The sequence below is a fragment of the Grammomys surdaster genome, unplaced genomic scaffold (genome assembly GCF_004785775.1).
Source record: "Grammomys surdaster isolate TR1022 unplaced genomic scaffold, NIH_TR_1.0 223, whole genome shotgun sequence".
Classification (NCBI taxonomy): domain Eukaryota; kingdom Metazoa; phylum Chordata; class Mammalia; order Rodentia; family Muridae; genus Grammomys; species Grammomys surdaster.
In genome coordinates this window covers 2,536,214-2,552,137 of record NW_021604668.1, presented here as the reverse complement: position 1 = coordinate 2,552,137, position 15,924 = coordinate 2,536,214, and the positions used below count along the sequence as shown (strand labels likewise).

Here is a 15,924-nt window from a genome sequence, read left to right as displayed (position 1 = left end):
GAAATAGGAATGCTTCAAGTACCGGCAGGAAGAGAAAGGCACAGATGGCTACAACCTGTCTTCACAATGGAGATGGCCTGACTCACAGCTCAAGTGAGTTCAGGTTTCAAAAGACAGAAGAAAAGGGCTAGGTAGAAGGATCCCCACCCCTTCTCTGGAACTGCCAGTTGTGTACTGTGTGTGTCCGGCCTGTGCAGGTCCCCTGCTGCCCACATCTCTGCACATTTCTTCTGAGCTTCTAGTGTGTCTGAGGTAGTGATTAGGCATCGGGGTGACATCATTGCTACATGGAACACATATCTCAGAAACTGGGAGCCAGACATGTTTCATACCAGACAACAGGGTGGGAGTTCTGGTACATGGCTGTCCCTGCACAGCCTTTATGATACACAAAGAAAGTGCTTATCCACTGGGAAGGGTTGAGATTACTACACCCGTGCTGACACTATAGCCTGTTATCCTACACAACATCTGTGTAGGACACATAGACAAAAACATGTAGGTCCACATATATGGCTTCTTCCTTGTGGGGTTGTGCATTGCCACCGAGCAGCAGGGATTCTTGGCTATGCCTCTGCCTCAGCCAGAGAATGGTTCACAAAGGATTAGCCCCTCCCACACTACACCACCTAAGAGGGGTGTATCCAGGAAGGGCCATTCTCTGTCAGCTGTTTCTCATCTCAAACCATAAATTGGTCTGTTATTTAGTCTAAGTGTGATCTTACCCCTTCCTACCCACAGATTCCAGCAGCCTCTGCCTTCTGAGCCCCATGACCTTTGTCACCTGGCTATCGCTTGTGTAGACACTAGGGTGCTTTTGGCAGAGCCTTGATCCTCCTCTCTCCTGCCTCCTCTAGTCATTTATATCGGGGGCAGAGTCTGGGAGAGGATGGTACCTTTGGGAGACCACCTGTGCTCACAGGTAGGGAACACCCAATCCCTGACATGACAAAACATACTATTAGCACCCTGCCAAAGGATGGGCACCCATTATTAGGATTGTTGCAAGATCTCTTCCTCCTCTGCTCCCCATTTGCCCCAATGATGGCACTGTGCCCACCTGCTTGGCCTAGTCTCTCCATGGCTTATACTCCTGTTTAGAGCTAGGAGACTTCAGCAAGGAGGTGCAGTTCTCCAAAGTACTTTTAGCTGTGGCATCTCCCAAGTACCCACACCTCCTCCCCAACCAGGACTACAATCCAAGTGTCCCTGTAATACTGTTCCTTAATCACTGGGCGGTGGCCACTGACTTGCTGTGTTGAATAGGATTTAAGGTGCCTCTGTCAAGAAAGGGTTGTTCTAGGGATTCAGGGTGGTCATGTCACTGGGACTGCCATTAGGATTACCTCTGTCAGTTTGTGATGTTCCCCTGTATTCCCTCCACATCACAGAATCACGTGTGAGAATCCAAAGCAGTCAGGATGTGCAATGGGGTCAGAGGTTCCAGAAGCACATAGAACACTGCTAGGTATTTTGCATGGTTCTCTATTCTGGAACAATACATGATGGGGCTTCATCAGTTGCTCTCAGAGCTCTAGATTTCATTATACTGTATTGTAAAGATCTAGAAACATCTCGGTTTCTCCAGACCAATGATTTAGAATCTGTTCAAAAAGAGAAAAGCAGAAAGCCCATTTATTCTGTCCTGATATTTTTTTTTTGGTTTTCAAACAAATATAGAGCGTATTTGTCTCCTTTGAGCCCCAGAAATTTTGCAAAATATAGATTATGAGTTATCTAGGTCAGAAAGAAAAAAGAAGTTTGACTTGTATTTTTTGGCAAGTCTTCCACTAGAATCAGTCATAAAAAAATGTATAAAGCAAAAACTGCCCAGCACAGAGGCCAAGACAGAGGGGAATGCAGCGTCGGGGTGTGGAATGGCCATTGTGTATGGGCACACATGCATGCAGGGGTAAATATGAAAAACAGAGTGTGATGTAGACAGACATATGAGCATGCATGCATGCATGCATGCATGAGGGAGCATATATGTAATGCACAGGCATGCCTGGCTTCTTCTTTGTGTCTTTTACTCTCACAGTGACCACTTCATTCCTTTTAGATGTATTTAACACTACACAGACTGAATAGGCTGTATGTGTTTACATATACATATACACAGGTGGTTTAAAAGATGAAGAAGCCACAAAGTTGAAAGAGAGCAAGGAGAGGTATATGGGAGGCTTTGGACAGGGAAAAGGTGAAATATTGTTATTATAATATCAAAAATATTAAATTAATTTACGCAGGAAAGACCAGTGTTTCAACTCCTTCTAAGAATGGTATCAAAATATTTTTTAAAGATTTATTTTACTTTTATGTTACATGTATGGATGTTTCACCTGCATGTATATTTGTGTGCCACATGCATGAAATGCTGGCGGAGGCCAGGAGATCTCCTTGTGTCAGAGGCCCTGGAGTTACAGGCAGTTGTTAGATGCCATATTGGTTCTGGGAATAAAACCTGGGTCCTCTAGAAGAGCAGCCAGTGCTTTTAACCACTGAACCATCTCTCCAACCCCAGTGAAAATATTTCACTCCTATAAAAAAAAAGGCCTTTCTGTCCTGGATGTTGATGCATGTTGTCTTTTCAGTTTTAAAGGTAAAAGAATATACTGCATCTGAGTCGTGTGCAGAGCCTTATGGGTAAAACCATCTGTGACAGAACCTGTCCACACTTACTGAGTTTTCCTCTGAAGCATGCCGTTGGAGCATTCTGAAGAATGCCTGCAGGAGCTCACCTCACTCCTGCTCACTTGGAAGGAGATGAGCTAATGACATTAGCTGAGACACATGGATCTGGCCTCCAATAACCACACTCCAAGAGGATCAAAGCAAATCTTATAAAGATACACCAGGGACATTTTTTAGGGGGGGTGATGGCTAGGCTTGCGTTAACTTCAAATTGATTCTTTCATTGTAAAAAAAAATAGTTTTAATACTTTAATACTAATGTTCTTTTAATGTTTATTTCTAATGGGTGATATTTTTATCTAAAGCTAAAAAAAAAGAAAGAAAGAAAAGAAAAGGAAGGAATTTGGCTCATATGTAGACTTCTCAACCAATTGCCCCTCTGTGAATTAGGCAGTAAAGTAAGAGTGGTTGGTATTCATGGACTAAAGGCTTGCTAGTACCCCAGTGGTCATTAAGAGACCAGCCCATCACATATGGGTCATGGTAGTCATGCTCTCTGGTCTACCAGCAGCAGGAATAACGATGAACTTTTCCAGGGTAGAGTAGAAAGGACATCCAAGAAGGAAACCCTTCACGTGTGGCTCAGAACAAAAGCCAGCCCAGAGCCCAGAGCCCAGAGCCCAGAGCCCAGAGCCCAGAGCCCAGAGCCCAGAGCCCAGCGCCCAGAGCCCAGTGCCCAGAGCCCAGCCTGACTCTACTTCTGTTATATATCCCTAAAGTCAGTGTAAATAACTCCATCAGTTCCAAGAGTGTGACTTCAGTCTATATCTAGTGTCACACAGCCCCATGCTCTTGTACAAAAATTGCCTAGGCCTTCTGGGGACCCCAATGTGGTCCCTATTTGGAGCTAAAGATTGTAGGTCACCTCTGAAGACGCCACTGCGTCCCTGTCCACTGTTACAGCTCATGTGTTCTTCCATTTGCACTTTATTGCCATGAGCTAGAATTGCCCAACTACTCACATGTCTTTGAATTTGAGCACCATAGCGGTAGCCAACAGGTCTGCAAATCTTCACCACAGTCAGTCAGCTACACCTTCCCAGTGTTACAGTGTTCTCAAAGGGTTCTGTTATGGTCTTTTTTTGTTTTTGTAAGAGGAAGCTCCATTATAAACACACCATAGTGAGAGCTGCCCAGTAGTGGAGATTCAAGCAAATCCCTTAACATTCAGCAAGGCCGAGGCATGAATGCCCAGGGCTGACCATTGCACCATCTACCTTCCTACCCAGCAGCTGTGTTTGGATATGCCTGTCACAGTGGGGTCCCACTGATGCTCAGGAGGCCAGAGATAGGAGACTTGCCTGCTCTTAGCATTTCCTGGCACCTGTCCATCCCTCACAAAGGATTCTATGCAGAGTCCTACTGAAGTGTGTCTATGCACTTCAGATAACTAATTACTCTTAATTCTGTCATTGAAGAAGACATCAGCTTTCCATACAGGGCCATCGATGTCACTTAATAAATCCACTACTTACTAATTTTAGTTCTCTGCACTTTTCCGTCATTAATGTAATCTCTTGTACTATTTACTTTTTTGGCTTCAAGCTGAGGAGAATTCTGAGACACCAAGGTATCAATTTGTATTTTAAACGCTTTGTCTAGGGGTTGGGCTCATGCATCTTCCCATACCCTTTATTCAGAATTTGGAGTCCAAAGTGACATCTTAGAGTTACACAGTAAGGTTTCAACGAAAGCACTTCACTGAGGATGATGCGCCATCAATAGTGATTATCCCCATGAATTCCTGTTCGTGAAGGACATCCTCTTTACCCAATGTCACCTTGTCTGGTTATGGGAGATTTCTAGCCAGACTTCTGGAAGTCTTCTTGGAAGTCTATGGAAGATTTCTAGCCAGACTTCTAGCCTGACTCCCTGGAACATCAGGCAGTATTGAGGAGCTCTATTCTGACTTATCATATGAAAGCCCTGCAGTGTTATGGTTGCTAGGAGGGGTTGCTGCCTTCTACTTATTTAAAAGGCTAGCTTCAGGGAGACCATTTTTAAGCTCATGTCCCAGGTAAATACCTTATCTCACCCAAGATGGACCAAGAAGCAGATGGTTCATGCTGAGCCCAAGTCTCCCAACTTTAGGAATCATGGGCCAGAAGTAGAGGGGTCATTGAGAGTTAAGTCATCCCCTGTCACCTGGAACTAGGGAGAGAACTGCCAGGCTCAGCTCTCATGCAGGATTCATTCTAAAATCACAGCCAGCACCTGCTATGTCCTGTAAGTTACTCATAGCCTCTGTCAGGAGGACCGGCCCATAGCCCCACACTCACCAACATTGCAGAAGAAGGAAACAAGGTTAATAACCTTGAATATGAACCCGTGTACCTTATAGCATGTCATAGAACCATGCCTGTGGCTCCATGGTCTTCCTTTGTTTCAGAAAAGAGCCTCAAAAAAGGTTCATATTTTCAGTACTCAGGACCATTCTGATAAGACTGTACTCACTAAGCTTGGTAATCTTCCCTTGACAGCCTAGGTCATGGCCTGCTAGACACAAGAAAGCCACTGGCAGTTCAGGTGCTCAGAACAGCCACAGAAGCTCAGGGTGGAACAAGGTGTCCTTAGACATTTCCAAGTCTTACTTCCAACTTGGACATTGAGGCACACGGACATGCTGATGACAGTTGTGACTCCAGAGTCTTCCAAAACCTGTGCTCAGCAGGGTCCAGGTTCCGTAATATAGCCAACCACACTGACCCTGGACAAGCTGATGGGTTTTGATGAGTCTCCAGTGCCTCATCCATAGTGGTGGTGGGGGTTGGGTGAAGATGTCATTCTTGACCCACTTTGACTTATTCTGCTAACAATGTGATCACCTTTGGGCCACATCTATGTTGGGTTTGCTGATCTGCTTGAAGGCTGTCTCTGCTGTGACCCCCACAACATTCTGGGTCACTCATGCCAAAGGATATTTCCTTCTTACCCACTAAACTGCAACAGCTCTTGAGCAGGCTGCTGCATGGCTTGGCTACCGTCTGCCACAACAGATTTCTTAAATTTTTCTGTCTGTGACCCCTTCCTTATACCTGAGGAATTTTTACATAATCCTAGGCATATAGACATATGAGAAAGGTATACAAATCAAACACTAGCTGGAAATTAATCATAAAGAAAGGCATTTAAAAATAATTCTTTGGTAAATGTATAATTTACCATTTGTTAAAGACGAGACAAATTTGCATGCATGTATTTATTTTTTACATAAATAAATAATTCTCGGCTGAATATTTGATTCTGCAGGGCATGGAGCTTCTTTAGTGTTTTCAGAGTTGGTCAATATTTTGATTTTATGATTGTCAGGGCCAAGAACATTGTTTCTCATAAATACGTAGTCGAAAAGAACAGAAGTATGTTTAGAATCTCATCAGGAATTGTTGGAAATGCTGTCCTAGTTCCAAGCCAAAATTCCTTTAACAATTTTATTTGAAAGTCAAGTCAGCAACTCAGTGATTTTTTATTTTTTTAAACATTCCAGTGTAATTCAATCCAAAGATATACTAATTTGATGCCTCCATGCTGAGGAATGACAGTACAGAAATATTTCAAAAATATGTTTTCCGTAATTAACCCGTGATTAAGTAAGAGCAGAAAACGGCATGCAGGAAATAAAGCAATATGATTCATGGCACATAACTGTCTCCAAAGTGAGCCGAGGTGTTTCAGGCAGCGTTCTCTGCTGTGTGGCATTAACACAGTGGCGTGCATAGCCAGAAATGCCTCCAAATTCTTCGTGCATTTAATTTTGAATTAATTTTTGGTGGTGGCACATTCTGAAATCTTTCGTCATCACAAAGTTTTTCTCAAGTGACAGTCAGTTATATGAGCCAATATGGGGCTCACAGTTTAAGAAGCTGGGTATTTCGGTGTGGAGTGATGACTCAACAGTTAAGAGCACACATTCCTACCACCCACATGGAGACGCAACTGTCTATCATCTAGTTCCAAAAGACCCAGTCTTCTCTCAGCCTCCAGGGTGCACACAAGGTGCACACATGTATATGCAGGCAAAGCACTCATATACATGAAATGCAACTGCTTTTAATAAGAGAAAAAGCTTGCCACTAAAAGGCCTAGCAAAATAGAAAAGCAAGAGCATGCAGTAGGTTAGTAAGGTTCAGATCCACAACTCACTGCCTCTTATGAGCAACCATCATCACCCAGATGGGTGTCATCTACCCAGGATGCAGTTCTCCACGGAGCCTCCTACCATGAACACGACATGGATGTTTTGTTTTGTTTTGTTTTGTTTTCCTTAGATCAAGGACTTCTAGTTTTACGAGGTGAGGAACTGTACATTTAAAAGCCAGTATGAACCCACTAAAGATCAGCCCAGCCTTTCATATTTTAAAGAGAAAGTAATCCTAAGCAATCAAGATTGAAGTGTGTGTGTGTGTGTGTGTGTGTGTGTGCATGTGCATGTTAGTGTGCTCTTTCCTCTGATTTAGTGTATCCTTTAAGGTACCACTAAGATATAAATAAATAAATAAATAAATAAATAAATAAATAAATAAATAAATAAATAAAAATAAGGAAGAGAAAACCCCCAATAAAGCTCTGCTTCCTAATGGCAATGGCTGGCTGCCGGTGAGTATCTGTGCAGACATCTTATAACAATTTTTCAGCCCAGCATTCTTGAATTAATGCTAATGAAAGCTGCCCTGGCCTTATTTTTCTATATGAACACTGGAATTGCAGCTGCCTGCCAAGCTGCTGAAGGATGAGTGTAATAATTTTCAATTGGCCTCTTTGCCCAAAGGGAGCCCGATAGCAGGAGATTGGCAGATGCAGGGTGGATTATCTTGTGCACTGAGCTCAGCCCAATTTGTGATTTGTTGCAGGTGCTAAAGAGATTGATATCGCAGCGACCCTGGAGCACTTGAGGGACCAGAGACCAGGCATGGTCCAGACAAAGGTACTGTCAATCAATCCTCTGGGACTTTAAATGTATTAAAGGTGCCTCTTTGCGTGATTTTCCTGGGAGCAGAGAAGGGGATGAAGCGAGACTTACATAAGCCATACACAATGGCTCTGGTCTGGGTAAGCATTATCCAAGCCAGTAGGTAAAGGCACAGGGGCTGTTCTCAAGAGATTCATCACTGTGACTGAAGCCACTCAAATGTTTGCATCATCAAAGATTCAGTTAGACCCAACTAGTTGAAACCCAGTCTATCATTCCTCACCAGGCTTAACAGAGGGAGAACTTCCCACGACATGTCAGAACTATATGGACTGACAATAGAACTCCAGGCTTCACACATGCTAGAAAGCATTCCACTACTGAGCTGTATACCTCCAGCCAAAAGCTATGACTTTACAAAGTGACAAACCCAGAAGCTATTCAGAGGAGTACCTCCAAATACCTGTCTCCCTTCATCCCTAGCCTCCTCAACCATCTTTTGCTGTGCTGTGACCATCAGGACAGAGGTCACCAGAGCAACTGGGTACACAGGGTCTCTGAGCCCCTGAAAAAATAACTCAGATTTATCATAGCAGAGTGAAGACAAAAGCTTTGTTTTCAGACTCACAGAACTAGATCTGAGGCCAATGCAACGTCCCATTCCCTAGGCGTTTCAGAAATGCCTGCATCCAATGGCAAAGCCCTCAACATCTTATCACAGGATATAGGTCCTCCTCATGGTTGGTGTGATCCTGACCCCAGAGCCCACTGGCATCCACAAACATGTGAAGTTGCCCTTATGAAATTACTTCTGTAACTCAAGAGTATCTCAAGTTATAAAAGCTCTTACTTGGAGTGAGTGGGAATGGAGAGATGGTTCAGAAGTTAAGAGTATGTGCTGTTCTTTTAGAGAACCCAGGTTCAGTTCCCAGCACCCACATGGCAGCTTACAACGGTGTCTGTGACTCCAGTTCCTAGGGAACTAACACCCTCACACAGACATGCATGCAAGAAAAACACTGGTGCACATAAAATAAAAACAAATAATTCATTAAAACTCTCACTGGGACTAGAGGAGCAAGGCTCCCAGGCCTAGTGCTTGCATACCAGGGTTATCCTTGGGCTCCATCCTTAGCACTGTAGGAAAAAAATTTGCCTTGCATATGGGTTCCCCTGTAAGGTCAGGCTGGCCAGCACACTCTGGGTCAGGCCTCAGCCCCTGATGCTACAACCTGGGGATCCCTGGCTCCTGACCCAGGTCTACTTAACATATGTAACATACAGTAACATATGGTAATTACTAAGCCTCTACTTTTTGTTCAGATGTTAGAGTGAGAAGTTGGACAACCTAATGTCTGCAAGAGAGGTATCAAGCCTGATGAAGTTGGACTGAGTAGGTTTTGACTGGAATATTATTTCTTACAGTCACTTCCTTGAGTTGTCTGGATGGTTCTCCTTGCTACTGTTAACCAGAGCACTGGGTGAGATCAACCTAACTCTCTCTTAAAAGCTTACAAAGCTAGCGTAAGCAGAAAGAGATGAAGGTAGCTTAAGAAACTGGTAGTTTCCCAATGGAAGTCTCAACTTTGAGGTCCTTCTTCCCTGGATATAGACTCTACACTGGGCAGCTTCTCTGCTGCCTGTTTTTATTTCCCCCATGTGATATAGGATTATATTCTGAATGAACTCTATAAACTACATTTTGTTCTTTTTCTTTTTAATTTAAAAGTTTGAAGTCATTATTAGACTCGTGCAAACAATGGGAATGGAGAAACAGCTCAGTGGCTAAGAGCACTTGCGGCTCTTGCAAAGGACTTAGGTATGACTCCTAAAACCCTTATCAGGCAGCTCACCACCACCTGTAACTCCAGCCCAAGGGGATCCAACTCCCTCTTCTGGCTTTTGTGAACATTGGAACATATTATGCATATGTCTTCACACAGATATAATTAATCACCTGAACCTTTTAAAAAGCAATTACAGAAATTATACAAATAACCACCAAATCCCCTACTCAGCTCCTGCTAGTGTTAACACCTTGCATAGCCACAATATAGTAACCAAAATCGGAGGTTGCCATTAGACCACCAGACTGAGCAGACCACGCCCACATCTGTGACCACTGTGACCTCTTGTAGGAACAGTCATCCCAGAATGGCCAGTTATGGAACATGCCCTTCCTCATCTCCTATGGCCCATGATGGGCCAGTGATCCATAAACTCTCTGTTGGCCAAGTTCCTCAGATGTCCCTTGGTGATCCATACAGCTGAGTATGTCAGGCAGAACCCTCAGGAGGTAGATCTTCCCCAGAGCACACAGCCCAGATGTCTACCACTGCTGAAGTGTGTCTGTAGGTCTCCCCACTGCTGAATGAGTACTTCCCCTCCATAACCACTTAAGGTCCTATGGGAAAGACCTAAGTGTTCTGGGATCATTGTCTGCTTAGAGCACCTGGAGATGTGAGGCTACCAGGACAGGAGGGTCACAGGGCAACGGCTGTCAGTGACAAATCATCCACAGGGCTTGTGCCCATGGAAGGGAGGACCAACCAGCTGTAAGATCATGTTGGGTACCACACTACAGCAGGCAGCTCAGAATAGGGCGGATGCTGGCAATGCTAAGAAAGTCAGGGACACTTTGAGCCAGGAACAGAAAGTGAATCCTGCCTCTGGAGCCACACTTTGCTTCAGGGACTCCACTGAAATACAAGCCAATCTCTCCCATCTGTGCCTCTGTGAACCTTATAGACCTCTTCCCCACCAGAAAGTTCAGAGTGCCCAAAACATCAGCTGTATATATGAGGATCTGGACTGATCCCAGGGGAGAGCATGTACCAGAAATAGAAGTACTTCCCAACACAATCACAGGAATCTAGCCATTTGGCTGTCAGATATCAGTTTCTTGTTGCCAAAAGACAGCCCCCACAGCTTGGTTACTGCAGTTGGGCCCAGGACGCTGCACCAGCCCATGCCTCAGTGCTTTGTGGCCATGGTGATAATTCTACTGATTATTGCAATATTAATAATTTTACTGATTATCACTTTCACATAACTATGTATATTCACCTCCACATAACTATCAAACCACATGCTCCAATCCTATAGCCAGTTGTGTCACAGGGTGACACAAGGCTCAGGGACCAAGTACACTCACACTGCCTGCTCTCTGGTGGATGGTGACAAGGATTTGTCCCCTCCCTCAGGCTGGATGTTTAGAAATGGAAACCTGCTCCTGTGTCCATGGCAACACAAAGGTCAGTCCTCTCATGTTTATGAGCGCTTTCCTCAGATTCACCTTATGATACTGAGAGTCTCACTGCACTTCTGTTTTGTAAACACAGAAAAATAACTGGGGCCAAACAGAACCATGCTCCTCACCATAGCTGAAAGCAGGTATGGGCTTTCCAATCATGTGAAGGTTCTTAGTCAGACCCCACCATTGGGACCCCAGGAAAGGTAATGACCATTGATTGACACATGAGCGTGGGTGGGTTGGAGACTCCTGACAGCACATACTCTTAGTTAAAGTGAAGTCCTAGGGTAACAGCCTTTCTTCCTGAAACACGGGCCAGTCATACACACAGCAAACACCTAACAAACGCCTGCCCTAGCAGCATGGACAGAGAAGAGGCACCAGGACACACAAAGGCTTGCTCGCCTCTGAGGATTTAGCCAGGATTAAGACAAGAGCCCCAATAAGAAAACCCTTATCACCACCTAGAGCAGCCACCGAGGATTCTGCCAGGTACAAAAGGAGCCAACCTTGAAGAAGGGAGGCGAGGTGTCAGGAAGATCTGCAAACAGGGCATCCAGGCAGGGCTCAGGCTAATCCTTACCTCAGCTGTGTCTGCTCTGGACACAGCCTCCCCTCCCCAGGGACTGGAAGAGTTGCCATAGTAACCAGAGGCCTTAACACGTTCCTTCCCGTGGCTTTTGCTTAGTTTGGTTCCTGTTATTAGTGTAGGTTAACTGTGTGAAGGAAAGACTTCCTTGGGCTGTTCTCATACACTTAAAGCATCTCCCTGGCTTTCACCATGTTCTTGCCCTTTTCCTTCCCCAACCTTAATTGACTCCTTATTTTTACATCCTTTTCTGCCTCCCACTGTGAACAAAAGCACATAATACTTTTTTCTGTGAGACTGGCTCATTTCATTTCATAAGTGGTCTCAAGATCCTCCTGCCTCAGTCTCCCAAGTGGAAGAAGGATTGCAGTCTAGTGCAGCCACACCCTGTGATATTTCTTCTCTTACATTTATCAGTTCTAGAGAAAGCAGTGACTAGCCTGTCCTATAACCCAGAACTAAGCACCCTGCACTCACCGAGACAGGCACACCCGAGGTTGTACACGAAAGCGTGCAAGTGAAGAGTCCATAGTGGACTCCCCACATCGAAGGTGTGTGACAACGGGGTTGCACGTGGGTGCATGTCGATGCGTGAGCGAGCGTGTGCAAGTGCATGTGAATATGGAAGGATGTGTGCCAGCGAGTGGGGGTGACTGTGGGAGGTGTGAATGCATGGTGCGTGCAGATGTACATGGGTGTAGGTATGTGTGCGTAGGGGCAGAGAGAGTGAGTGTGGGTGAGTGCTAACATGTGTGTGGTGTTACTGTACACTGAAGGGTATAGTGGGTGTGCGTACGAGTGGGTGTATGAGTGTGTGAATATATGTGAGTGTGTGTATGTACATGGTGCCCAATGCCCACTCACCTGTAGCATCTCATCCCTGCGTTTTAACATCCTACTGCCCCCCCTCCCCAGTCCATCCTCCTTACCCCCTATGCATTTTCTCACCAGAGAAACCAAATGTAGATCCCAAGTCCCTAGAAATGGGGCACATGTGTCCCACCTTTCCAAGCTGACTAAGCTTGGACCAAGAAGTGACAATTTAATCAGGTATATGTGTCATACCTGGAAGTGACCCAACCCACTCTCTCACGCCCCAGACTAGAGAAGTTATTCCCTTCCCTATCTCCCTTTCCCCATGTCTGTCTGTCTGCCTCCTTTTTTCTCCATCCCTTATTCCCTCTCTCTCCCTCCACTCCCTCTTTCTGTCTCTCTGTTCTCTCTCAGAATATCTGTTCGTTCTCCATCTTTCTGTCTCTCCTCATCTGTCATTCTTCCTGTGATTCTGTCTGTCTGCCTCTCTCAGTCCCCACCTGACCCCATTCATGCACACAGTGGCCATTCCCACCTCTCCTGGCTGTGTCATTAGACAAAGGGGCTGATGTAGCACTGAGAAGAAAGGCAGCAGGGACACAGAAAGACACTGGGTCTTAGAACCCCTTTGAGAGCCTCCAGGGGAAGTATCTCTTCTGTTGGCTTGATGAGCTCAGAGTTGTAGGTAAAGGTATCACACTTCACTAAAGTTCTCATTAGAATACGGGGGATGACAGTTGTCATAGCAACCACTGAAGCGAACGAATTAAAATGCTATCACAGGTACAACTAAACAGCCAACACCCTGCCCTGTGGTCTTCATACCACCACAACCATCAACCTGAACACAGGCTGGGTCACATGGTATCCAACAGTGTGGCCACTCCATGATGGCAGACTCCTGCCTAAGCAGTCACCTGGACCACACAAGTGTCCTTCCATGTCAGAGACCAGCAGGATGAGAGATGTTCAGGCTTTCTTCCTACCCAGCAAGAACATGGGTTAACACAGATGTAGTAGCACCTGCTTGAACAAGCACATGGGTAGCACATAGACACATAATGACACCTGCCCCAGCAAGGACACGGGGTGACACACAGTCAGAGTGACATCTGCCCCAGCAAAGACATGGGGTGACACACAGACACAGTGACACCTGCTCCAGCCTGAGCTTCTCCAGGTGCAGGGCCAAGATGGAAGAAACTGTAGGCTTTGCTTTCTGTAAACACAATTTAGGTGCTTTTAAAACTATTCCTTGGTTCAGAATATGTCAGAGTTCTTTCTGTTGCCACACACCCGGGCAACACCAGGAGGCTCTTGCTCTTTCATGGACCTTGGTCCTGCTCTGGCAGTTTCCACCCACTCAGGCAACACCAGGGGACGCTTGCTCTTTCCAAGCATCTCCACTCACCCATCATGAGATTTATTCCATAGCTGCAGCTTCCACAGATTTCTAAGACTTTCGCTGGACATAAATTCCAATCACAGATGTACCTCCTTTCTGGGGTCAGGTGATTCCATGCCAATTGTGGGCACAGCCAAGGGTGCTGTCTACATACCAGTGAGCCACTGTTCAGCTGAGAAGAGTCAAGAAAGTCAAGGTAGCTGGGCTACAAAGTGAAACCCTGTCTCAACATAAAAAGCAGAGGCCAATAGGGAGTCCATGTGTGGTAACACCGTAGTAGAGCAATAAGTCTGGCTGGCACCAGACTTAGCCCCAGGCCACTAAAGGTCCAAATATGAATCCATGGTGAGGCAGGGGCTGGTTCTGGTTGCACTCTAATTCTGGCTGTGCAATGAGTTTGTAGAGTTATACAGAGCTGTTGACAGTCTATGACTGCTACCTAGGGAAGGGTATGCACAAATTATGGTGCCCATGACTTCCACAGTGGGATCAGCCAGTGCCTGATGCTTCCAGAGCTTTGAGCCACAGAGTCTGCAAGGGCTCACATGGAGGCTGTAAAGGGGGAAGATGGCTACCCAACATCTGATCTCAACCATCTGACCTTAAAAGGATACAGGCTGATTCCCTCTTAGCCACTGTCCTCATTGTGACTTTCCCATAGCTGCTCATCAGCTAGACAGGGGTCATGTCCCTCTCCATTTGTAAGTGGATATGGAAGTCACTGTCTTAAGAGGTCTGTGGATGGCAAGAGGTTCCCTGACACAGAAGACAAAGTTGAATTGGAGATAGCCTGTTAGTTTTAGAAGCAGCCATCACACCCTGCTTCAGCATGGCTATAGTTGCGGCTGCATTAGACTTGTGGCAAGCTGGTGTCTGCACCTACGCCCAACCCTATCTATGGTGGCACTTGGGTGTGGTGAGACATTGCAGATAGGACATGTAGAGCCTTACCTGGTGACTCTTGACCCCACTATGGTTATAGACATACCCTCCATCAATGGGAGCAAGGCTTTCCACCACTACCATACACACACATACATACACGCACACGCACACAGAGACACACACACACAGACACTCACACATGCACATACACACAGAGACACTCACACATGCACATACACACAGACACACACACACATGCACACACACACACATGCACACACACACATGCACACACATGCACACACACATGCACACACACAGACATGCACACACACATGCACATGCACACTCACATGCACATACACACAGACACACACATGCACATGCACACTCACATACACATAGACACACACAGACACACACACATACACACACATACACACACACATGCACACACACACATGCACATACACACACAGACACACACACAGACACAGACACAGACACACACACACACACACACACACACACACACACGGACACACACACACCAATCCAAAGAACACAACCAAAGAGCCCTCCTCCTGGCAATACCTGTGACCAGTCTCTGTTTCCTAAACTATTTCTTCCAGGCTTTCCCTGGACTTGAAAGAAGACACTCCTTCACTCACCATCCCTTCTCACTTGTCTCTCCCTCAGGAGCAGTTTGAGTTTGCGCTGACAGCTGTGGCCGAGGAGGTGAATGCTATCTTGAAGGCCCTTCCCCAGTAGGCGCTGCAGCTGGAGCTGGCGGGACCCCACCAGGAGTACTTCCGGGACCACACCAGGATATTATTTCTGCATCTTCTGTGTAGTAACAGGGTCCTTCAGGCTCCACAGTCAGTGCAGGTGGCTAGTTATGTGTACTTCTGTTTAACCAAATAGCACATGTGTGGAAATACCCAGTTAGGAAGGAAGGAAAGACTCACTTGTTTCACAGTCTTGACAAACATTCCTTTTCCCTAAAGCACACTTTGATATTGTCGCATCAATGACACAGTAATTAGAAACCCACTGTGGCCTCCTCAGGAGTGTGCTTATGTCTGTAAGTTGCTGGAGAGGGGGGCATATAGGCCAGGACAGCCAGCAAGGCACCTGTTGGGAAGCACTGGATGTAGAATCACATTTGGTGTTTGTCTGTAAGACGATGTCATCATCAGAGGAAACCTTTAGAGAAAAGATCAGTGTCCTGCACCCCTGGGGCAAATGACCAAGGGTATTATCATGGATCTCTGCCCATTCCTACAGGTATACTCTCAGCACACCAGTTGACTGTGTCCAGCACACATAGATTCCAAGGACAGAAAAAAAAAAGAGTTTCCCAAGGGTAGACACCTTAA

At 45.7% G+C, this 15,924-nt stretch overlaps 1 protein-coding gene across 1 annotated transcript in view; it reads left to right on the top strand.

Annotated features, from left to right (window-relative positions):
- Ptprn2 (protein tyrosine phosphatase receptor type N2) overlaps positions 1–15,345 on the top strand; it is a 732,192-nt gene extending 716,847 nt beyond the window's left edge. The window contains exons 22-23 of the mRNA XM_028773201.1: positions 7,542–7,615; positions 15,245–15,345. Of these exons, the coding sequence (XP_028629034.1) occupies positions 7,542–7,615; positions 15,245–15,316 (146 nt within the window). The 3' untranslated portion in view covers positions 15,317–15,345. The remainder of the gene's footprint in view (positions 1–7,541; positions 7,616–15,244) is intronic.
- Positions 15,346–15,924: the final 579 nt, after the last annotated feature.